Raw genomic sequence first — 23,949 nt, forward strand, 5'->3', positions numbered from 1 at the left:
ATCAGGATGATTAAAGGATGAGACCATGTAGTTCTCCCATTTCTATTGTATTTTTTAATAGGTGAACAATTGAGAATATATCAAATATTTCAATATGAGCGCATCTCTCGTCAATGTTAAATTGAAATAGGGCAATTCAATTATACAAACAAACCCAAGATTGCATCTACAACACAATGAAGCAAGCAATGCATCACCTGGAAAAAAAAATTCATCAGATCGGAACAAAATATGTGCTAATTGAAATAGATAGATATATAATAACCATTGTCTTTATCGTGAGAGATGTTGATTTCGATGTTTATGAGAGGATAATCGGGCTCCATCTTGTGAAGATCGAAGTCGTCGCCAACTCCAAAGGAAAGTGACTTTATTGGAGTGGTAGTGGCGATGAAATATTAACCGTAGTCTTAAACTATTATCAGTTTCTAAGACGGTGGAGGAAATATTAACAGTAGTCTTAAAATATTTTCAGCGAGAATCACCAAAAATTTGGTCGGAGATAAACGCATGTATTTTTTAGACACAAGGGATAACGTGTCTATTTTATAAAACACGTATAAGTGTTTTATCTTTAAAATTAATTAATAATACAACATAAAATTACAAAATCAAAATAATCATTTGATTATTACATCTCAAATTATACTATTAATTTTAAAAATATACAAATTATATTTTATAATAAAAAAATAATGTAATTTATTGAGGGTAACTAAACATTTAAACTATTATTTTGTTTGATTAATGAAAAACAAGTGCACAAATTATTATGGATCATTCTCAATAGGATTCCATGTTTATATGGTTTTGTAGACCCTAATTTAAGGGGAGCCTCGACATTAGCTGGAATTACGGTTTTACCTCAAGCTCTGTCACTCCACAGTCCCCCCCGCATGGCGATTGGTTAGCTAGAAAAACCCCATTTCTTCATTTAAATTTGCCTTCACATTTTACACTCATCCGCCGACTGTTTCTCCTCTCCTTCCTTACATAGGGTTTCTCTCTCGAACCCTCCATTCTCTTTCTCTCTCATACATCTTCTTGTCTCTAAACTCCACTGGTAAGCCTCTCATTGTTACATCCCTTAATAATAATCGTGGGTTTTACTTCTATTCTTCTGTGTAGTTCTCTTGATGTTTTTTCAGTTCAGATTATAATGGCCTAATGCTTAAAAGACGACACTTTCATTTCTTGAAATTCTTGTTTATGCTGATAATTGTTTAGGTTTCTATTGATGTTGTCTCTAGTAACAACATCAGTCAAAAAAATAAATGGTTAAAAGGGTTAGATCTGTAGTAGGAATCCTTTAACCATTTCGAATTGACTTGGTTTTCATTTTGGGGATCATTTTATCTCCATCCTTAAATTACTTGAATGATTCATGTTGAAATTGCACTTCTTAAAAGATGCTCACTTGGGTTTTGTCAAGAAGCTTAATATGTATAGAATCCCCCAATTCATATTCAGGAAAAACATAATTCAAGCTACAGTAAACTCATAGACATCCTAAATGATACAGGAAAAACCAAAAAAGGTTAAAGATACAGATATTGTTGAGTATTGGAGTTGTTTCTCTTATTCATCTGGTTAAAGAATAGCAATAGAATCCCCCAATTTATATAAATAAACTAGAATTCTAATCTATTACTACTTGGGGAAGTTTAGTTTAGTTTTAGCTTTATTTCCAACAATATTCAATGCAACACACACTTTTATATATATGTAGGTTTGTCAAAGAAGCTGCATATTCAACACAATGCAGGCCCTTAAGGGTAATTGGATAGGCCAGACAATTGTCCAAGCTAAGTACAATGATTCTGGGGAGAGAAGATCAAGGATTCGTCGCTCGAAAGAGGAGAGGAAAGCAATGGTTGAATCTTTCATAAAGAAGTAATTTTGATCAATCTTCTTCTCCTTCTAGTTTTTACATCATTTGTTTGATCTTGGGTTATTTGGAAAAAAAACTGGGTTATGAATTTAAAATCTTGTTTGATGAAATGTTGGATTATTTGGGTAAATTACTAAAATATCCTTTTATAAATATATAGGGTATTTTGGTTGATAAGTTAAGTGATTTAATTGTTGAAAGAGTATGTGATGCGCTGGTGAATTATTTGAAAATAATCCAAGATCAAACTGGCTCTCTAATGTAGATTTAACTTGAATCATACATCATATTGGTTTTCTAGACACCAGGTATTAAACAGCGGAAGCTTCCCATCACTTAATCTTACACACAAGGAAGTCGGTGGATCTTTCTACACTGTACGCGAAATTATCCGCGAAATAATCCAAGAAAACAAGGTCTTGGGTCCTGCAAAGCTTACTGAAGGGATGAACCAAGAAAATATCTTGGAACACTATCCATTTGGTTCAATTGCAATTCAACCCGAACTCGATTCCTTTTCACTAGATGCAGCAGAAAATGAACTTCACAAGAAACCCAACTATGCCTATAATTTGAGTGAAGAACATCCTTTCAATACCAATCTTGAGTTTGATGAATCTGAACGTTGGATGCCTGCTGCCAATGAGAATATAAGTACAAGCAGTCTCTTAATGGAGAAACATGCAGATGAAAAAGAAGTAAATGAAAGTTTGGAAATGGAAAATATTTTAGAGGTATCAGTAATCTCAGAAGATGAAGCAAATGTGAGGGAAAGCTTGACTATGACGATGGATACACAAGTTGGAAAAAATTTGGAGAAATTAGGAGCTGAATTAGAGGATAAAGAATTAGAAGTTGTAGTAGGATCAGGCAGTCTCTTAATGGAGAAACATGCAGATGAAAAAGAAGTATATGAAAGTTTGGAAATGGAAAATATTTTAGAGGTATCAGTAATCTCAGAAGATGAAGCAAATGTGAGGGAAAGCTTGACTATGGCGATGGATACACAAGTTGGAAAAAATTTGGAGAAATTAGGAGCTGAATTAGAGGATAAAGAATTAGAAGTTGTAGTAGGATCAGGCAGTCTCTTAATGGAGAAACATGCAGATGAAAAAGAAGTATATGAAATTTCGGAAATGGAAAATATTTTAGAGGTATCAGTAATCTCAGAAGATGAAGCAAATGCGAGGGCAAGCTTGACTATGACGATGGATTCACAAGTTGGAAAAAAATTGGAGAAATTAGGAGCTGAATTAGAGGATAAAGAATTAGAAGCTGTAGGAGGATCAGAAGAATCTTCCAAAGATGGAGTAAATATCTTGACAAAAGAAAAGAATTTTGCAGAATTAGTTGACTTTGAAGCTGAAGTAAACAGAAGAGCAATAGAGGAAAATGTATTAGAAGTAAGGGCAGCTAAAATGACTTCAATTGCTTCAGATTTAAATGTGGAGACATTTCCTGTGCCGGTTTCAAAGACAGTATATGAAAGAAATGACATTACTGTTACTCCAGAACAAGATTGCGATGAAGATGATGAAATGAGCTTTACAAAAAGTCCAATACCACCACAGGATGAGGACACTCATTTGGAAGATAAGAATAGAGTGCATGAAAGTGAGGAGGCACATCTGGGAATTTCAAATGGATATGCAGCGAGAAACGATCATTTGGTTGAAAGTAGCAGTATAGCTGACCACGAAGCTAAAAGTGCCTTGCATGTTGAGATTAAGGTACATAATTTCTCTTTAAAATAATGATAATGCCTTAGAAAGCATCATTAGTATCTCGACGGGGCAACAACAGTAAAAACAAGGTTCATCATGCCCCATTTGAAAACACTTAGACCTCTTTTATCTAGGGTTATTTGAATAACCAAGTGGGTATTTTCAAATAATTTGTTTGATGTAGGTTATTAAAAATCAGGTTATATTTGGGTAAAAAGTCATTAAAGGTATAAATATTTAATGAATAACTTTTTATTTTGTAAAAAATATAAGGTATTTTGGTTGATGATTTGTGTGATGTCATTGATGAGTAGATTGTTTATGAGATATACTAAATTACTTTAAATTAATCCCATATAAGTGAATAACCACATCAAACAAGGCCTGTTTCTGTTGTTGTATTTGGATCCATTTTCAATACAAAAACACAAATAAAATAAAGAATGAATGTCAATTATTGTATTGTTGCTTTCTTCCTAACTTGATTTTGAAACACCATCTCTTCCGATTTATCATATGAATGTGGATTCAGACGGGATCTTGTTTGGAAATGGGGTAAATCTTAAATTATTCCTGCCTATTCCTCTTTGGGTTGTAGGTGTGTATGTTTGGGCTCAAACAAATCATCTTTTAATAGATTTAGAAACTGTCCAAGATTCATGATAATCTTGATTGTGAAGTGATTTTCGGAGTTGGATCATCATTGTCCTTTATTTACTTGTCTATGTTGCAGCCTATTAGTGGTTCAGATGGATTGAACACTCAGACTAATAGAAGTTCTCATGAGCAGCCATTCTTAAATGAAGCAGTCAACAACCCTCAAAGCAGTTACCAAAAGATAACACATGGTGAAGAGAAAGAAAACATTCCAACACTAGACAGAATCAATCTGTAAGTACTTCTTTTATCCATTTCAATCGCATCGCCCCATTTCTTTTTGCTGATTTCGTCAAATTTCTCACCCTCTTCAGTGAATCATGGAAAGGACCGTCCAAGAAATCTCCTGTTCAACTAATTAATGCACCTTTGGTGTTTCTGAAGGCAATTATCACAACCTTTATAAAGTTTTGGACGGAATAATGATGTTTTAGGCTTAGTACTTTTTTCATTTCCCATGAGTTCTCTGTTAGAGATAAATAGTATTTGATTATCTATTGGGTGGGAGAAAGGCTTGATCATTTTACTCAATAGAAAGTTTTTGCACAACTTCTCTTATCTCATTTTTTTAATCTTTGTTGAGAACTGTCTCATGTTTGGAAGAACAGTTCAGTTTGCAGATCAGAATTAAAGCATGCCATATTTTCAAATGATATGACACCATGATAAGAAATTTGCCCAAATGATGTTTATGAACCATTTATTATCTTTGTGCAAAATAATGAAGTTTGAGTTGAACAAAAATAATAATTTTAAGTGATTCTTTTGTAATAGTTTTTTTTATTATAAAATATACATGTTTTGTGAGCTAAATTAAATGTCATAATAATAAAAAAAAAAATGACTCTAAACTCAATATGTAACTTGATTGTAAGGCGAAAATGTCTAATTTTTTTTAGAATGTATTCCCGTAGGTTAAACAAATAACAAACACACTTAGCCAGACTCAAAAATTATTATTTGACGGATTCAAACACAGGACCTTAGGAAAGTTAGAGATATCTACTCCTTATTACCGTTAGGATAGAGGAGGGAATGTGAAACGTCCAAGTGACTATGAATAAGTAGTCCCTTCAGTCAAAAAGACTTAAACTATGAATAAGTAGTCCCTTCAGTCAAAAAGACTTAAACGATACCTTCTCGATTCCATCGGGCCAAAATCAAAGGCTAGTCAACGATTATTCTGACATCTTGAACGATTATTCTGACATCCCGGTGATTCATTGATTGAGACTCATCCGAATAGTGACGAAAATAAGGCAATGATTGATTTCAGTATTAACAAAGGTGATGTTGAGGCCATTACCATTATTTATTTATTTATTTCAGTTTTAGTTCAATTGTAATAGTATCAATGGAAAGCTAAATCTTTTCATATATGTGAGATTGAGTATATAAGTTGATATTAAGTGTAGAGAGTTTGCTCTTAGGTAATAAATATTTTCTTAGGAAATAAATAGGTTCAGTTATTTTTAATTTCATCTTATATAAAAATTAATTTAAAAAAAAAAATTAAGTGTAAAACAAGAGACTAATGAGTCAATTTTTAATTTAAAGCACTTCCTAATACCTATCCCTAAGTCTTGTTTTCTTGCCATTGGGATTAATTTTTTTGTTACAAATTTAATATTTTAAGAATTGAAATTGATTTATTATATTCAGAACAATTATTAAAATTGTTAAGTATTAAAAGAAATAATTTGATATGCCAACTTCTACCTATCAAAGAATACTTCTCAAAACACAAGAAATTTGATATTATCAAAGTTTATGAGTTAATTTTGGAGTGTTTTTAATAAACAGTTAATTATGGTTAGTTTTGTAATTAAGATTAATCTCAAAACTAAGATACACATAATTTCATTAGCAGACTGTTGATCTAATTGAGATAAAGCAACGCAAGCTCAAAACCAACTCATAAATCAGAGTAATAAAAAACATGTCGATTCCAGAACCCGACAAAGACAAATCTTAAAATAGAATAACAAAAACAATAACTCCCAATTCGTAAACATGTCTTATGATGCAAATAAAACAATACATCATCAATTCAGTAGTAATTTACATTAATGTAACTAAAAAACTAAACTGAGTAAATTGTTCCTCATTTTTATTCCAACAAATTTATAGCACAGCAAATCCCCAGCTCGCCAAAAGGAATTTATTATTTTCTAAGATATTGGCATGTTGGCGTAAAGGAGAGTGAAGAAAAATTCCACATCGGGATTCTTTTGGATAGTTTGGATATATCTATTATTATTAGTCGGTTCTTCAAGGAGTGTAGAGCTCATTTGGGCAACACGAGGTACGAGTTTGGCTAAGGGAATACCTGTTGTAGATAGATTATAGTCTCCCCCAAATTGAACACTATCTTCGACTAATAAATCCACAACTCTTTTCAGTGATATCTCCACAATATTCCCAAACTCATTGCTGTTTTCAAATGAAATCAACAAAAGACTATAATAAGAACAATAATGACAAGAAAGATAAATAAAAAGTAAGTTTTTTTTTCATCAAAGAAAGAGGTATCCTTTAGTTGCATGTAACAGGTTAAACTTACAAGTGACAATGGGGAACCCTTGAAAAGGGGCCTTATATACCGGGCCTTAGAAAGCATCTTTAGACCTAGTTTGTTATTTGTAATTTATTCCCTTTATTGTGATTTTCAGTAGAGTATAAGAAGGTAATGCAGATGATGAAATATGATCTTAAAAAATCTACCCTTTCTCCCAATTGGCTTCTTTTATATTCTCCCCTAAACCCTTCTTTTGTTTCACATGTTCACTTGGACAAGGCAATGAGTGTAGACTGTAGAGTGTTCTATCATTTGGACATAATGCCAGCCCAAAAGACTAGGCCTTGTTTGATGTGTTTTCTTTGGGATTATTTTCAAATAACTTGCTAGCAAGTCTACCATCACATCATTTAAATGACATTTTGATCATTTCACCCAAATAACCCACTTCTTACACCAAATAATACCCACTTAGTTATTCAAATAAGCCTAGATCAAACAATGCCTAAAAGTTGTTCTGGTGGCGAGATGTTCAGTTGATCCAACTTTGCCATGGGATGTGAGGGTCGGAGGTTCAGAACCCTAGGTCAAAAAAAGGGCTATAAGCTTGTTTATACACTTTAGTGTACTTGTAAAATAACTATATGTACTACAAGAAGTCTTTGGTTTTAAAAGAAAATTAATAATTCTAAAGGTTCTAGATTCATTCTAAAGTGAGGTTAGCATGGTTTCTTTGGTTTGATTTATAGAACAAATAAAATCCAAATACTACAAGCTGTTAGGACTTGAAAGGAAAACAAAATGTTACCTAGATAAGACAGCACGAGCCTCCATCATGAGCTGATCAAGTTTAGAGAGGTCAGAAGGATCCCTATCAATCGAACCACTCCCACCACCACCTGATACTATGGAATCATTTTCTGGCATCAAACAGTTAATCCAATGGTGAGGGCTTCCGTTGCTCATGAATGTGTCTAATATCTGTACAAAGGTCTCATGGAGAATAGTAGCATTAAACAGATCTTTCCATTGCCTTCTGCAAACCAAAAAAAAAATCTATTCACCACCTGAAATTTGCTGTTAAACCAATTCCACAAGAAAGTAGTTCATGGATGTTTAAAAAAAATAACTTCATTCTCAATAAAAAAAAAGAGTAAAATTCTAACTTCAAAAGAGTCTCAAGAGACTGGATCAAGAATGGAAGAGGGGTAACAGGAATCTTTATCAATAGAAAACCCTTTAAAGCTAAAAAGGAATGAAAATGAGCTTACCCAATGAGAACTTCTGAAACAGCTGCTTGCATACCAGCAATCAAAGAGAGCATGCCCTCGTTGGATAGAAAATCAGCACTTGCTAGGAATTGCTGCTGGTCATTTCTATCAATTAGATCAGCTTCTTCCTGCAACAATAAAAAACTATATGGAAATAATACAAAGGATCAACCGCACAAAGAGTATACAAGTATTTTGTTGCACATGATATCATTTGGAGAATATCTTATAGAATACTTTATACTTCTATTCTACAAAAGGTAAAAAAATATAAATAAATAAAAAGTAAGCGGTTATATTCCTAAGGATTTGGGAGTAACTGCAAAGACATCCCTATCTTTGACAAATAGCAAGAACCTTGAAACTAAAGGAAATTAAAGGAACAAATTCATTTTGGCTTATTTGAATATTTTTTTCCTTTTTTTTTCTTTTTGTGAAACAGTACTTGGTACCAAAAGTTAGGAAAGCCAGGAGACACTTGCATCGAAGGATAAGGGGAAATGCACATCCAAAGCATGTTCATCTTAAGAAGAAAGCAAAACTCATCTATAGTGTCAAAATTCAAACTAGCTTATAAATAATATAGCTCCTAAAGTATAGGATTTATTTATATCTCTTTAGGAGACCAACACAGTACAAACAAATTCATTTACACTTGTAATTCGCCAACACTAGCGAATGATCAGTGCCTCCTCAACATGAATGAAATAACCCCAATCATTCTTATCCATAAGAAATACCTCGAACAAAAAGAATGGCACCTAGAATATATCCCAGCTGTGAATTCTATGTTTGATGTAGTTTTTAAGAAAAAGAAAGCCTCGTTTGATGAAAAACAGAAAAAGTAGATTATTTGGGTTAAATGACTAAAATATCATGTGTGCTTAATATTTTAAAATGTTATAAAATAAGGGTATTTAGTATTTTAGTTGATGATTTGATTAACTCTTCATCAAACAAAGCCTAGGTGTCCAGGATACCTCCATCATTCATTTTTCAATTGACCTTCTAAGTCTCCCAAAGACTATTACTTCTTTTTGTCCAAATCTGCTATAACCCACAACAAGTAAGAGCCATTGTAAGGAAAATGAGAACAGACTATTTCCCTCAATTTTGCTAATAGGTCAATCACTTTTCTCCAAGTTTTTGTCACTTTTTGTCATTATGGATAGAAGTGATAATATTCTAGATGCTCAAAGAAAAGAGAACCCTCAAAGAAGAGGAGTTCATGACTTTTCTCTTGAATCTCACAAAAAACATGGAATAAATAAGGAAGATACGAAGATGAATAAAGCTCCATGATCTAATCTTTGGCACTAAACCTCTCCAGAATTGCAAGAGAAATAATGAATGTATGCATTCGGGATGTTTTCATTTGGCCACATCATCGTCCACAAATCAGTGGCGTTGGCTCTATTTATAATTTCTCTCCAGGTTTGCCCCTAGAGAATCCAATCCACCATATGTTCTATTATCAATGAACCATATCTTCAATTATTAACCTCCTTCAAGATTCTTATTAATACTATGCTTCATCTTAGAAAATTAGTGCTCCTCTCTTTCTGGACATCAGTCAATACTTAATAGTCTATTATGCTTCACCATTCACAGTTTCTAAGTTTCCAGCATGCTCTCCTTCCCCTTTCCTTTATAAGCCTCTCCATTCTCTCTCTTATTCTTTCAATCATTCAACTCTATAAGAAGGATGGTTCTATACATTCATATGCATACAATGTGGGTTAAAGTTTGTTCATTGCATCCCCTCTTCCTAACAGAAACTGTACAATTAGTAAGGTTAGAAAAGGTGTAAATAGAGCAACTAAAGTAGTCATGTGAGGTGTATGGGTCTGCCAAATATTATAAGATTCAGCCACCGTGTTTTCGTGTTTGGCTCAAATACACATGACAATTTGATTCAATGAAAACATCTATATGCATTTTGGTCGTTCTCGTTCATGTACAAAATATCTAGAAATCTTGGAGCTGATGTTATTTTCTTAATGTTTTCTTAACAAGCTAAAGTCCAATTAAAAAAACATATGAGAAAGCTAAATTATTGTTTGAGAATTATATTACAAAGCAACAACAATCCCTAAAAAAGTAGAATACCTCAATTTAGGTCAAAGTTTCTTTAGTTATGCAATTCATCTACATTTCATACTATGTATTTTAGAGCTATTCATGGTGTCCCTTCTCAAGACCAATATAAACTAAGATATTATGTAAGTTAACAAACCTTGTGTAATATTTTGCAAAATCTGAAGTATCTCAAGATGGATAAATTCATGGTACACAATCCTTTTTTAGTGTAGATAAGCTAGCTAATAAAGTTCAAGTTTATTTTCACTTATATGAGAAACAAAGGAATTACTATGAGAAAAGTACCATCTATCATAAAACATCTATGAGAAAACAAAAAGTTACTGCAACACACAATAATATTTCTCATTAAGGCAGTTCAGTCTTTTATACCAAGTCTACATCGGTATCAACAGAAGGAAATCTTCGCATGCGCACACCAAAAGGAACTATAGTTTTTACAGGCAATGGTGTCCCAGTAACCTATTTAAACTTCAACCAATCCTAAAACATTCCCAAGTTCTTTGAATATATTAGAAATCAGCTATTCATCCACTCAATTACACATGATCAAACATAATAAATCGGTACCATATTATTGTAACTAATCCTATATGTATGGAACATGAACACTTTTCAAAAAACCTCTAATATTTCAAAAAACTCGATAAAAACTCGATATCCTTGTTTTCATGATATACCAGGCAAACCATATTGTGAAGATTCATTCAACTAGAATACAAGACTTCAGCCATATATGTACTCACAAAATGAATTCAAGTGGTAAAATAACAAACATTATCACTGACAACATCAATTTGATCTCAACAAGATGAAAAACAAGGCACATCCTGATACTTAGCAATGCTAGATTATGAAACCATTCGCCAGACTACAAGACTAATGTTTCGTACTCATTAAACAACTATCAGAATGTAGAATTACAATTTTCAGTCATTTTCAAGTTGAAACCCTAAGCAAGACTTGAAAAGATAAAGCAAGAACATAAATGAAGGAACAAGTAGATTTTTCTAACAGAAACAATTGAAAAGTAATGGTGAATATATTTTACTCCCTGCACAAACAAAAATAGAATCTCTTACAAGTAGATCTGAAGGTCCAAAACAGCGAGCCGTTTCTATGTACAAATGCCTTCCCAAAATATTGACTTGAACCCTAATATATAAGTTCAACATCGTCAATGACCACAGAGACAGCATTGTTTTCGTGAAACCTAACCATACCACACAAACAAGTCCATTAAAAAAAAACAATTGTTAATATAAATTTAAAGTCTTAAAAGACAAATGGCATACTCAAAAGTTTAAGTTCATACTCAAAAGTTTAAGTTCATCCCATAGCTCAAGCTTTTCAGCAGGGGTTAAAGTATTAGGCTGACCCTTCCCTCTTGTTAACTTCTCAGTCAAGTGTAAATGATCCAACATTTCTGCAACTTGATTTCTCAAATACGACATTGAATGAGGTAAGGTTGTAGTATCTGCTATTCTCTGTATGTTCGCGAAATGTTCTTGCATTCTAGAAATTTCAGGTTAGAATATAAATAACATTAGGTCTGGTATCATTAAAGATGTTTTAGAACACAAGAGAATTAAGTTTGTAACTTAACTGAGCCTTAATGAACTCATCATTTTCCCTCTCCCCAGCAAGTTCTCTCTCCAAATCAAAGAGCTTGCGTTTATGAGCATCATAAAGCTTGTATAGAAGATAACCACTTCCTAGAACTCCAGCTGTAAGGTAAAACTTCCTCTTGTGTCTTCTCCAAATATCCCTGTGATGCCAACAAAAGAAACAGATGGGTATAGGAAATTTCAGACACAAAAGAATACATTATAGCTTTCATGACAATTCAAATCACGGGAAACCCATTAACCATATAAAAGAGACTAAACCGACGCAAGCTCCAAATCCAAATATACTACACAATTTGATAGAGGAAGGAAACCCAATAAACAATCAAGAATAGAGAAACTAACCACATTTTCCACAGTGTTTGGTTCAACAGCGGCTGAGATTTCCTAGGGGGAGTAAACCCTTTCTTTATCTGTTCTCAAATCTTCTATCTATGAAACAGACTTATTGCCTATCTCTGACTGTGAAGACGTTTATCGGAACTATTTCACATGAATCATTGAATCGAGCTGCTCTTTTATCATTTACAAGCAGGATAAACAAAGAAATCACCGCTTCAATGGTAAATATCAAGTCTTGAAACACTGTAAACTTAATCTAGCTGATAATTGAAACCATTTTCGGAGATATGAGAGTGAAGTACGACAGTTTGTGAATTGGGATAGGTTAGGGTTATTTAAGGTGAGGGTATTTTGGTCAAAATTAATAAATAAATCGGACCCTTGTATGTTTGGAGTGTTTTTTTTTTATTTATTTAGAATTTTTACCCAAAATCTAATATTACAATTTACAATGTAAATATTTTAAATTATTAAATTTTGACAAAATTTAATTTATATATATATATATTATAGTAATTCAAATAATTAAACCTAAAAAATCTATTTTTACATTTAATAATATTCTTTTAATAAAAATTCATTCAAAATACTCAAATAACTAATATCAAACAAACTCCAAACCTTAAGTATAATTAAGACAACAAATTGGGATGACAACGAGTTAAATAAAACATTTTTTCACTCCCCCTTCATCAATCACATCACTCAATTCATTACCTAAAATACTAAAATACATTTTATTTTAAATTACTATTTATTATTTTATTATTATATATCAATACCTTTTAAGTAATTTTACCAAAAATATTATCATCTCCTCAAAATCATTACCAATCATTACTCATTTTACCCCTCTAGGTTATTTCAATAACCCCAATCCGAACAAGGCCAATGGTTATAATTGTATTTAATTCCGTACCCATTTTAATATAGTTACACATCTCTAACTACGTTTTCAACTTGTACCTTATATTTATTCTTCATCAATGATAACCTAAATATTCAATCCCAAGTGGGTAGGAGTGTTAATTTTTATCGAATTCTAATAAATTTTATTAAAACCCGATTTTTCGGTTCGAATCGAATTCTATTTTTTAAAAATATTTATTGCAAAATCAATATTGAATTCGAATAATTCGAATTCAAACCAAATTTAAATTTGAATTAGAGAAATTTTATCTACTAAAAAAAGTCTAAAACTATAAATGAAAAATGTAAAAATCATTCAAACTATTCTTAGTGACTTACCGATCTTCAATGTTTGGCGGTTGAACGGAGGAAGTAAAACAATGTTGGCGACTATCAATATATTATTGTTGAGATAGTTTGATAAGCTAAAAATTTTAGAGTGAGAGATGAGGTAGACGACTAGAAAGATCAAAAAGACAGGAATATGAACGATTGAAAGGTGGACGGCTAGAGAAAGGGAAAAGGGAATATGGATTAGGATTAGGGTTTTATTGAGCTGGATAAGAATATTATGGATATAATTATATAATAGGAGGCCCGTGTTAATTTAATATATATAATTATTTAATTATGTGTAATAAATTATATATGATATAATTAAAATATATAATAAAAATAAATAATAAAAAATGAATTCGGTTTTCGATTAAATTTTTGAGTTAAAACTCAAACTCGAAAATAAACCGAAAACTGTATTTGAATTCGAATCGGATTAGAATTCAATTCGAAAACCGAAAATAAAATTTGAATTCGGTCGGATATTCGGTTTAGACCAAATATTGAACCCTCCTACCTATGGGTAATCCAAATACTAGCATTTTTAACCTTATTTTGTATGTAACTTAGACACCTTGAAATAAGAAATAAAAAAGAAGGCTAGAAATAGAATTAAAGAGAAAAAAATTATAGATGTAAATATATGATTGTTTATTGAAGGAATTAAATATATTATTTAATATTATGATTAATAAAAAAACTTTTCTCATGTACCAATTTGATTTTATCGTTTTAAACTTTTGTTTAATAAGAAAAATTGTTTAACTTTTTTATTATATTAATGTTTTATAATTAATTTTTTTAATTACTTATTAAAAAGTAGTTTAAAACATATTGAATATGAATCATTGAATATACTGTATATGGTATCAAATAAACTCAAAATATATATATATATATATATATATACAGTATATATGTGATGTAGTTTCTTAAATTACTATAACCGAAATTAAATTTATTTATTTAGTATAATCGAAATTAAATTTATCTAAACAACCGATCCAACACGAAAAAATTATGAACATGTCAATTGAGAGTTTTTGTTTGATGTAATGGACAAAATGGGAATGTGTGTGAATAGATTGGTTGGATTAGATTTTGTCTCTAAAAGGTTAAGTTTTCTGTCATTGTCAATGAGAGTTCTTAGAGATTTTTCGAGATCTCTAAAGGGATCAGACAGGGTGATCAACTTTCACCTTTTTTGTTCGTCATTGTTATGAAAACACTCTAAAAAATAATTTTTTCGTAGAAAACTTGGAACTCACTTGTGGTATAAGTTGTGTGTCAAGAATATATAATTTTGTCATATCACCTTTCCTTTTCGTTGATGACACGTTTCTGCATGGTTCAAGCTACCTATATGAATTTTAAACACTTTCGAAATATTTTATGGTTATTTTATGTAAGGGCGGAATCAGGATTTTGAATCTACCCGGGCTAATTGACTAATTGTTACTTTTTTATAAAAATTAATATAACACAATAATTAAAACTAAGTATACATATTTTTACTATTGAAACTAAGTCCCTGATCGGTACACAGTACCAATCTGATTGGCTCCTCTTCATATCTCACGTTCACGGTCAACGATAGAATTATCAATTTAATTAGCATGAGTTGACTGCAACTCGTTATTGCGTTTTAAAGATGTAATAAAATTGAAAATAATCGTTAGATTTGAAAAAAAAAATATAGATATTTTCTTTTCAATAGCTATGTATTAGCTGGAGTCGATGGACAAACCAATGTACATAAAACGCATAAGGGCAATTTTTTAAAAAATAATCACACATATGCTAGCACCATCATTTTTTTGACCTCGCTTATTATTAACTTCTAGAATCGTTGTTTAATCAAACTCAACATTTTGATATTTAAAAGGAGATGAATAATGAAAAATTATCAAATTTTGGCTTAAAAAAGATAAAATATTATTTTTTCTCTTCTTTTCTGAATTTAGAATGGAAAATATTGTTGAATTTTAAGATTATATAAAATAACATAGATAGAAAAAATAAAAAAAACATAATAGATAAAAAAAACTTTAAAAATTATATAAACCTAATGAAAGAATACATTTTCTAAACCCAAATATTTGATTCTAGCACTAAAATTTATAAGTCAAGAGAATAATTGGACTGGCTAATAAGGTGAGACTTAGAGTGTAAATATTTTTTTGTTTAAGAATTAATTATATATGTGGGACACTAAGTTTTTATTATTATATAAACTTTTAATGTTGGGTCATTCCACTTTTCTGACAAAATCCTTCTTCTCCCTCTATATCATATTTAATGGTGACTATTTGCTACCTGGGCTACATCTTTCTCTATCCAAAAATCATTATGCATCATCCATTATTTAATTAATTATATAAGTTATCTTATCCGGACTTTAGTCTAGTGGAGAGTCTAACGTGGCTCTGCTCTACCTTGATTCTGTGCATGATAGATATTTTTTTTCGAATTCGGTTTTGAATAGAATTAAAAAAATGATGAGTTTGGTAAATATGTTTAGGTTCAGAATTGATGTTCTTCCAACAACATATATTGGTATGTTATTAGGTACTAAATTACGATACAAAATTTCTTGGGACCCGATTATCACTAAAATGAAATGTAAACTGTTTAGATGGAAAAGTAAAAAAATAAACTGTCTAAATAAAAAAAACAAAATAATAAATGGGCCGGTTAATCCTCATTTAAGAGTGTGTTGTCATCTATACTCACATATATGATGTCGTTATTCATTCTCCCCAAGAGTGTGGCGGTAAAAATTGAGAGAATAATGTGTAAATTTTTATGAGAATTTTCTAATTTATTGTTTTGTCATCTAGTTAGTTGGGATAAGGTTAATTGTTTTAAAGATTAAGGAGTCTAGATATTCGAGATCTTATTTATTTTAATAAGACTCTTCTATCAAAATGGTGTAGTAGATTTACAACGGAGCCGAATAGTCTTTGGACATCGATAATCATATGTAAGTATGGTAATGATTGGTCTGGTTGGTTTACCAAAATGACTAATTATTCAGCGGAGTGTAGCATTTGGAGGGGAAATTATTTTATGTGAAAAAGTTTTCGTGAACAGTTTAGATTCATTGTGAGAGATGGTTCTTCGATTAGATTTTGGGACGACATTTGGTGTTGTGTCAAAAGTCTAGTTACGACGTATCATGAGTTTGTTTCCATTGTTATATGTAGAAATACCATAATTAACAACATGTTTAATCATCGGTCTAGTGGTTTCGCTAGCCGAATTATGATATATAGAAGGAGATTAAATATTATGTAGACTTTGTCTCATAATAGAATTTTACTTATGGTAGGACGTAAGCAAATTTTCCTGTCTAAAGAAGACGTTATGCGTTGGCAAGACGTTGATAATTTTCATGTGGGACATTACTACAAGTTGTTCGCTAAGATGATTTCATATCATTTTTGTTGGAAAAATCTTTGGAAGTCAAAGATTCCATCCAAAATCTCGTTCTTGGATGTGAAGCGTTATTCATGGTTGAATTCTAACAGATGATATGTGAATGAAAAAAGATTGTATTATGGCTAGTCTTTGTCGTATGTGTCACAAGAGGTTGAATCGGCAACTCACTTACTTTTGCATAATCGATGGGTGACTAGTATTTGGAGTCTATTGTGGAGTATTACTGAGATTAATTGGGTGATGTTCAAGTCTTTGGGTAGTTACTGAAAAATTTGGATTGATGTGACTGATATGACAGACCTACATATTTTGGTTATCATCCCAACTAATTTTTGGTGGACTATTTGGTTGGAGAGAAATCGTCAAACTTTCAATGATTGTAGTCATTCGATGCGTATCATTCATAATACTATTATTATTATGATGTTTTCTGAGATTCGTTTAGAAAAGTCAGTAGAGTTTGTCGAAGAGTTACTCGTTCTTATTGAGAATTTACGAACTCAATAATTTATTAAGTACTTTTTTTTTATATATATTTTTGTTATTATGTTTGGTTATTATACTTAAACAATTTGTTTCGATTCGAAACTCATATCCAACTAAATATATAGTAATATGTCCAGGTTTTTTTCTTCATAATCAATATATTTTTTTTTATCTAATATCAATGACTTCTCACATAATGAAGAATACCAAACTAAACTTTTAAAATACACTTTGTTTATTTTCTCGTAATTAAACTAGTTTACTTTTTAAAATATAAGATACCTTAATTTATTTTTTATTTTATTTTTTTTATTAATATTATAACTTATAATTAATTACAATTTAAATTTGATTATATATATTTATATATTTAAATTACTGTCTTTGTATAATATAATAAATATTATCATTACTATTATTTTTGTAAAATACTTACTTAATACATAAAATTAATTTAAAGCATTTTTATAATTAAAATATAATAACTTAATAATTAATAAAAATTATTATAATTATCTTGTTATAAAATTATTACTCCAATATATTACCCAAAATCACTAATATATATATATATATATATATATATATATATATATATATATATATATATATATATATATATATATATATATATATATATATATATATATATATATATATATATATATATATCCAAACCATTCTATACATGATGATAACACTTATTATATTATATAAAAATAGTCATTTAAATGTATAAATATACTAGGTTAAATTTAAAATATATTTAATAATAGATCATAATATTAATTAAAATAATTAAATATAAAAAAGAATAAAAATAATTTAGTTTAAATAATAAATTATGATAAACAAAATAGATTAATTTAAAAAGGTATAACGCTAAATTTTCACCACCATTAATTTATAAATTTTAAATAATTATTTTTGAATAAATAAATTCGAGATAATTAAAATAAGGTAAAAAAAACTAAATAAATATTAAAATAATTATTGTATTAATTAATCCTAATTAATTAAAATAAAAGTTAAAATAAATAAAATAATTTAATTTAATATAAATATTGTATTCATTCTGTTCTAAATTAATTTTGAGAGCTTAAACAATTTAAATAAATAATTTAGAATAAATATTATATTTTAAATATCAAATTAATTATTTATAAAGCCCAAAATATATAAAAATAAAAAATAGACAAAATAAATATTATATTTATTAAAATAATGTTGTATATTTTGTAGCCAAATGAATAAAGAAAAAAAAGACTCGCTATCTGGTGTGGCTGGAATTATAAACCTAGGGCGACAATAGACCAACCAGCCATGCGATGCAGCGTTGACTCTTATCTAATTCTTATCTAATTGATGAAGACTAACTATGTCGCCCACTGCAAAGAAAGCCAAACGCACATTGCACGGGAACAACTAACTCTCATGCCAAACGATCGTATCTAAAACGCCCAAACCAAACAGAATGCGGACGAACATCCAAGCATTCACGCCTTGACCCAAAATGACACTATTTTAAAACTCTCACGATGAAGATCAAACGACGTCGTTTCAAATGAAAGTCGCTTTCTTCCTCGCGACGAACAAGATAAGCATCAAACGTAACTCTTGATTTTTCAAAAGTGAAATTTCAAGGATACTCAACCAAATGGGGTGATTCAAAGATCAAAATGATCGCCCTAGTTTGATGATCATTTCACATATGGTTATAGTCTGAATCATTCTCTAAATGGATCAGGATGATCAAAACCAAACAAAAGTCATTAATAATTTTTTGTCTCAAATTCAATTTACTTTCTACCTCAACCGACATTAATACCCTATAAATAGGATCCCGATCAAGAGGAAGACAATGATTAGAATCTCAAGCCTCCAATCAAGCCTCATCAAAATCCACCACAAAAAATTTCAAGTTCTTAAAATATTTCTTGAGATTTTGTGTAAAGCTCTAAAGCTCGGTTCTAGACTATCACAAAGCATCATAAAAATTCGAGATTGTTCTCTAACTCATTGTAAGCTTCACATTGTAATTCAACTATTGAATTGAAATTGAAATTTCTACGTTTTAGTTTGACCAATCTTCAATATTACTCAATTACCCGTTTTTTTTATTTGAATTCAGTCTTAAGACCATTTCGAAGCTTTCTACTAAAACCAATCGGAATGAATCAAGCTAAATCAAGAATACTCAAATTTGATTTTGAATTTTTTTTAAATCAGTTTTATGTTTAGCTCAAGAACATCGATCCCAAAAGACTCCTAACACATTCTAAATGATGTTAAGATGATTTCTGAATCAATATCAATCAATTCAAAACATGTTCATTTAAAAACCAAAATTATTTTTTTTTTTAAAATCTCAATTCTTGAATTAGTTAAGACTAAAAGTCAATACTTATATTATGGTTTAAACTATTTCTAATAAGTATAAGGAAGTTATAAGTAAACTTCAAATACCAAATGGAAGCCTTAAAATCCAAAATCCCATTTTTGACATAAATTTGTAGAAGCTCTATTCGACTTCTTCCCAATCAATTATTACCTCGAAATGGTGATGAATGTGTTATTAATGCGAAAACGAAGCTCCTATGCCCTCGGATCGATGAATGGAACTTCCTAGCAAAATCTCAAAACTTGCATAAATGTCTTGGGTGTAGGATGAAGACGATCCAAAAATCTTTTAAAAATTACGTTTGTATACATGTACAAATATTTTATTGATTTTAATATAAAATCAATTGGCGTCGACTTTATGATCATACTATCGATGTTATTTTTAATTTTTTAAAATTTAAAAATAAAAATTTTCCTTAATCAAATTCTAATTTGATCTAAATTAAAATGTCATAAATTATCCTAAAATAAAAATATTTTTTCTTTCCACCCTCCTACTAGAGGCTTGAAACTAGTGTCTTTCTTTTAGTTGAAAGTGTAACAATGTAGATATAGGATAATAATATATATAGTTGTTTGGTTATAAAGTTTTAGCATTTAAGTATAAATTATACCAATTATACCTCAATTGCTATATAAAATTATAACTAATAGGAATAGGAATAGATATAAATCTTACCAACTTTACTTTTCATGTTTAACCTTATATAAATTCCTATTCTCAATAAATCCTACCATTTTTCATTTTATCTCTTCCTAATCTTTATCTGTTTTTTTTTTCAACCAAATTTAATGTGCAAATCTAAGATGAATCAATCTCAAGATCAATCTTAAATCGAACGAAGAAGAGGCGGGTGGTGGTTGAACGTCTTCATCTTTAACCTAATCAAACTAAGCTTTGAAGGAATGCGGATATTACACTACCGAGTACGCTGAATGTGCTTCAGGAAGGACACTATTGGTTGTTTGGAAATGTCGGAAACAAGCTAAAGAATTAAATGAATGCCTTCATCAATTGTATGTTTCCTTTCTCATTGACGAGCTTTGAATACGAAACTATATTGAAGTTCAGGAAACTAAATCTAGATAGAGAACCGTCTGAATGTGAGTAGACATTATGTTTGGTTTCCAAACTTGATCTCATCTTATCCACATATAAAAAGAGATACTAATAAAATTTAAGTTTCTAAACATGCTTGGTTTTATCGCAATGAAGGTTTTTCTTACAATTTTTAACTGATATATGAACTACTTTATTTGTTGAAAATGTTTGGATTTGTTTGATTCGGTTTCAGCAAAAATGACACTGTCCTCGAAGATATGAAGAAAGACTATGTGCTTCAACAGTAATTTAAGAGCTCATAATAATCAAATTGATGCAAAGGTTGCATTCAAAGTACCTCTTTTTTTCTCCATTCTTTTGATTTCTTGAGTTCAAGCATTTCCAATTAGTATTTTGTTTATCCAATTCTTTGGACATGTAGCATATTTTTCATTGTAGCAAAAATGAAGGTACTTTTCTTAACTCACATTTAAAATTCGCAATTAATAATTTTCATCCTGATTCTGCATCATAAACCCTAATTTACATTCCTCGCCTAAAGGGTTTCATCCTGATTCAAAATTAAATAAGATCAATATTAAAATAGTTGATATAAATATAGCGGTAAAATTATTATTTTTTTCTCTTTTTATTACTTTTTTTATACTATCAACCAAACACAAAATTATAAAACATATATAATTTATACTTCTCACAAAACACATATAATCTGTATAATTTATACATTTTAATACTCTCTATAACTTATACCCTTACCACTTATACTCATATAAATAGTACTACATACCAAAACGGTGTTTAAAGATTTTTGGAGGCTTACAAAAGTACTCCATTAAAACAAAGTTCACACATATATATATATATATATATATATATATATATATATATATATATATATATATATATATATATATATATATAATCAGATAGGATTATAATTCATTTGACAGATAAAATTGTAAATTGGATATAACTTTTTTATTTAGTAGTTACAAGTTTGATTTTAAGTCTAATTTACAAAATTAAGTAGTTTTAATGGTTAGAGTTATGCAATATAAATGTAGAATAGATTGTAAGTTTAAAAGTTATATGTATTATTTTTAGTCTTTTTTAATTTATGTCCGTACACTGATTTAATATTATATATATATATATATATATATATATATATATATATATATATATATATATTCTAATATTAATTTTGACTTCTTATATAACTTTATTTATTTTACAATTCATATAAAAAATATAAGAAGTCTGGTAGTGACTGGTCATCCTAAACTTTAATATATTTTGTTTTTAAAATATTTGAAAATATAATTTTACTTTAATTTATTATTTTAAATTATATATATAGAGAGAGGCATTTTTTACTTATTTGAATCGATTTTGATTTATTTAACTTTGTTGTAGTCAAAAAGTTGGCTCATGAGTAGTGATGGTTAAAAAGGGTATGCTAAATTTGGGTAATTATTAACTGTTTTCTTCTTCTTTTTAGGGTAAATTTATAAATAACCTACGGTTTTCATGTTCATTTGTATTTGTAGATAAAGGTTTTCATATTTGGATTTTTAAAAAGATATTTATGTATGGATAGATCAAGATGAGTTAAGTTACAATAATAGGTTCAAATTTTCTTTTCTTTTTTATATTTGGATTTTGATAATTATTTTTTTATAAAAAAACAAAATTCAACTAATGACATGACATTATGTCATTTCTTTCCTATCCTTAGTCAATTCTATAAATCCAAATTTCTTCAAAATAGTATTATTTCCAAATTATGCTAATTTTAGTTAAAAATAAATGATTGGCAAATCACTATCTCAATCAAGTAAATTTGTTTGCAATCCAGTTTAAATCAAGGATGATTCAATACAATTTTAGTTTGTAATTCAATGTAAACTCTAGTTACACCAACCAAATATATCAAAGCAATGATATGGATCCAAATATTGATAATAAAACTACCTTAAATCAGTTTCAATTTCTTTAAATTTTAATTATTGAATATTTTAATTACAAAATAACAAATTTAAATTTTAAAAATAATTATTTTCTCTTTTTATTCTCTCATTAATTATTTATTTCTCTACTCGATACTAATTTTGAAGTATATATTTTATTTTAGCTAATTTTATATTTATATATTTTTAAAATAATAATAAATCAAATTAACTAACCTCTAATTACAATAAATATATATATATATATATATATATATATATATATATATATATATATTATATTTTATACATAAATAAATACCAAACTTAGACTTATGAAATTGACTATTATACTGTTTGATTATGCAAAAAACATATTTAGTTGATTATAAATTTGTAGAATTTTGGACAACATATAGATGTATGCTTAATTGGTATTTGAAATACTTTTATTTTTTAATTAAATTATGCAATCTATTTATTTAACATTATAAATAAATTAGTAATAGATCATAAATTTGTAGAATTTTGGACAACATAAATATATATATACATATATATATATATATATATATATATATATATATATATATATATATATATATATATATATTAAGTTTAATTGATATTTGAAATACTTTTATTTTTTTAATTAATGCAAATCTATTGACTTAACATTATAAATAAATTAGTCATATATTTTAGTTAAGTACAACATAATTAAGCACTCCTTATTATAATTTGAATAATTGTATTAGACGACACCGTTTTTAATTGATTCTTTTGTAAGGGTAAATTTTAAAATATTAGTTAAATATAAATGTTAAAGCCTTAGCCACCAAAATATTGACAGATAATTTTCAGATATCAAATTAAACAAAATTATTTTATATATAAATGATAACTAGTATAATTAAATCCTCTTTAAAAACTTTAACAATTTGGTAATAGTTTTATTTTTTCTTTAGTCAAAATTTTACAACATTATATTTAATTAAAGTAAATTAATGTATTTCTTTTTTTTTTATAATAATTTTTTTAAATTCAAAATTATGTACATAAGTAACAACACAAATATTAAAAAAACAACATTAAACCCAAAATATTTGACACCAATCACGAAAGTATCCGAAGAGTGAGCTTATAGTTTTTTTACTCATACTCATATTATCACACAATAAAAAAACATAAATGTTTTGTCCTTTTTTTCTAACTAATATAAATAAATAAT

The 23,949-nt window shown here is 28.8% G+C and overlaps 2 protein-coding genes across 2 annotated transcripts; one reads left to right on the forward strand and one right to left on the reverse strand.

Moving 5' to 3' along the window:
* The first annotated feature begins 847 nt into the window (after nucleotides 1-847).
* Nucleotides 848-4,821, forward strand: LOC124936867. Its single transcript, XM_047477398.1, has 5 exons — nucleotides 848-1,063; nucleotides 1,730-1,893; nucleotides 2,193-3,621; nucleotides 4,349-4,506; nucleotides 4,587-4,821. Exons 2-5 carry the CDS (start codon nucleotides 1,760-1,762, stop codon nucleotides 4,693-4,695), a joined length of 1,830 nt encoding a protein of 609 aa, XP_047333354.1. The 5' UTR covers nucleotides 848-1,063; nucleotides 1,730-1,759; the 3' UTR covers nucleotides 4,696-4,821.
* A 1,355-nt stretch (nucleotides 4,822-6,176) lies between these two features.
* LOC124935754 (peroxisome biogenesis protein 3-2-like) lies at nucleotides 6,177-12,399 on the reverse strand. The gene is made up of 7 exons (XM_047476177.1): nucleotides 12,135-12,399; nucleotides 11,768-11,929; nucleotides 11,477-11,676; nucleotides 11,244-11,374; nucleotides 8,062-8,189; nucleotides 7,599-7,826; nucleotides 6,177-6,705 (listed from the first exon to the last, which is right to left on the reverse strand). Exons 1-7 carry the CDS (start codon nucleotides 12,137-12,139, stop codon nucleotides 6,444-6,446), a joined length of 1,116 nt encoding a protein of 371 aa, XP_047332133.1. The 5' UTR covers nucleotides 12,140-12,399; the 3' UTR covers nucleotides 6,177-6,443.
* Between the last annotated feature and the right edge of the window lie 11,550 nt (nucleotides 12,400-23,949).

The sequence above is a fragment of the Impatiens glandulifera genome, chromosome 4 (genome assembly GCF_907164915.1).
Source record: "Impatiens glandulifera chromosome 4, dImpGla2.1, whole genome shotgun sequence".
Taxonomy (NCBI): domain Eukaryota; kingdom Viridiplantae; phylum Streptophyta; class Magnoliopsida; order Ericales; family Balsaminaceae; genus Impatiens; species Impatiens glandulifera.

Excerpts from the sequence above, each read along its gene's own strand:
- LOC124935754 (XM_047476177.1), bottom strand. Across the intron at positions 8,190-11,243 it reads TTGGACCTTCAGATCTACTT|GAAGAAGCTGATCTAATTGA; the intron begins GTAAGAGATTCT and ends TTATTGTTGCAG. Across the intron at positions 7,827-8,061 it reads GTTTCAGAAGTTCTCATTGG|AAGGCAATGGAAAGATCTGT; the intron begins GTAAGCTCATTT and ends TTTGGTTTGCAG.
- LOC124936867 (XM_047477398.1), top strand. The coding sequence starts at position 1,760 with ATGCAGGCCCTTAAGGGTAATTGGATAGGCCAGACAATTGTCCAAGCT. Across the intron at positions 1,894-2,192 it reads GTTGAATCTTTCATAAAGAA|ACACCAGGTATTAAACAGCG; the intron begins GTAATTTTGATC and ends TTGGTTTTCTAG. Across the intron at positions 4,507-4,586 it reads ACACTAGACAGAATCAATCT|TGAATCATGGAAAGGACCGT; the intron begins GTAAGTACTTCT and ends CACCCTCTTCAG.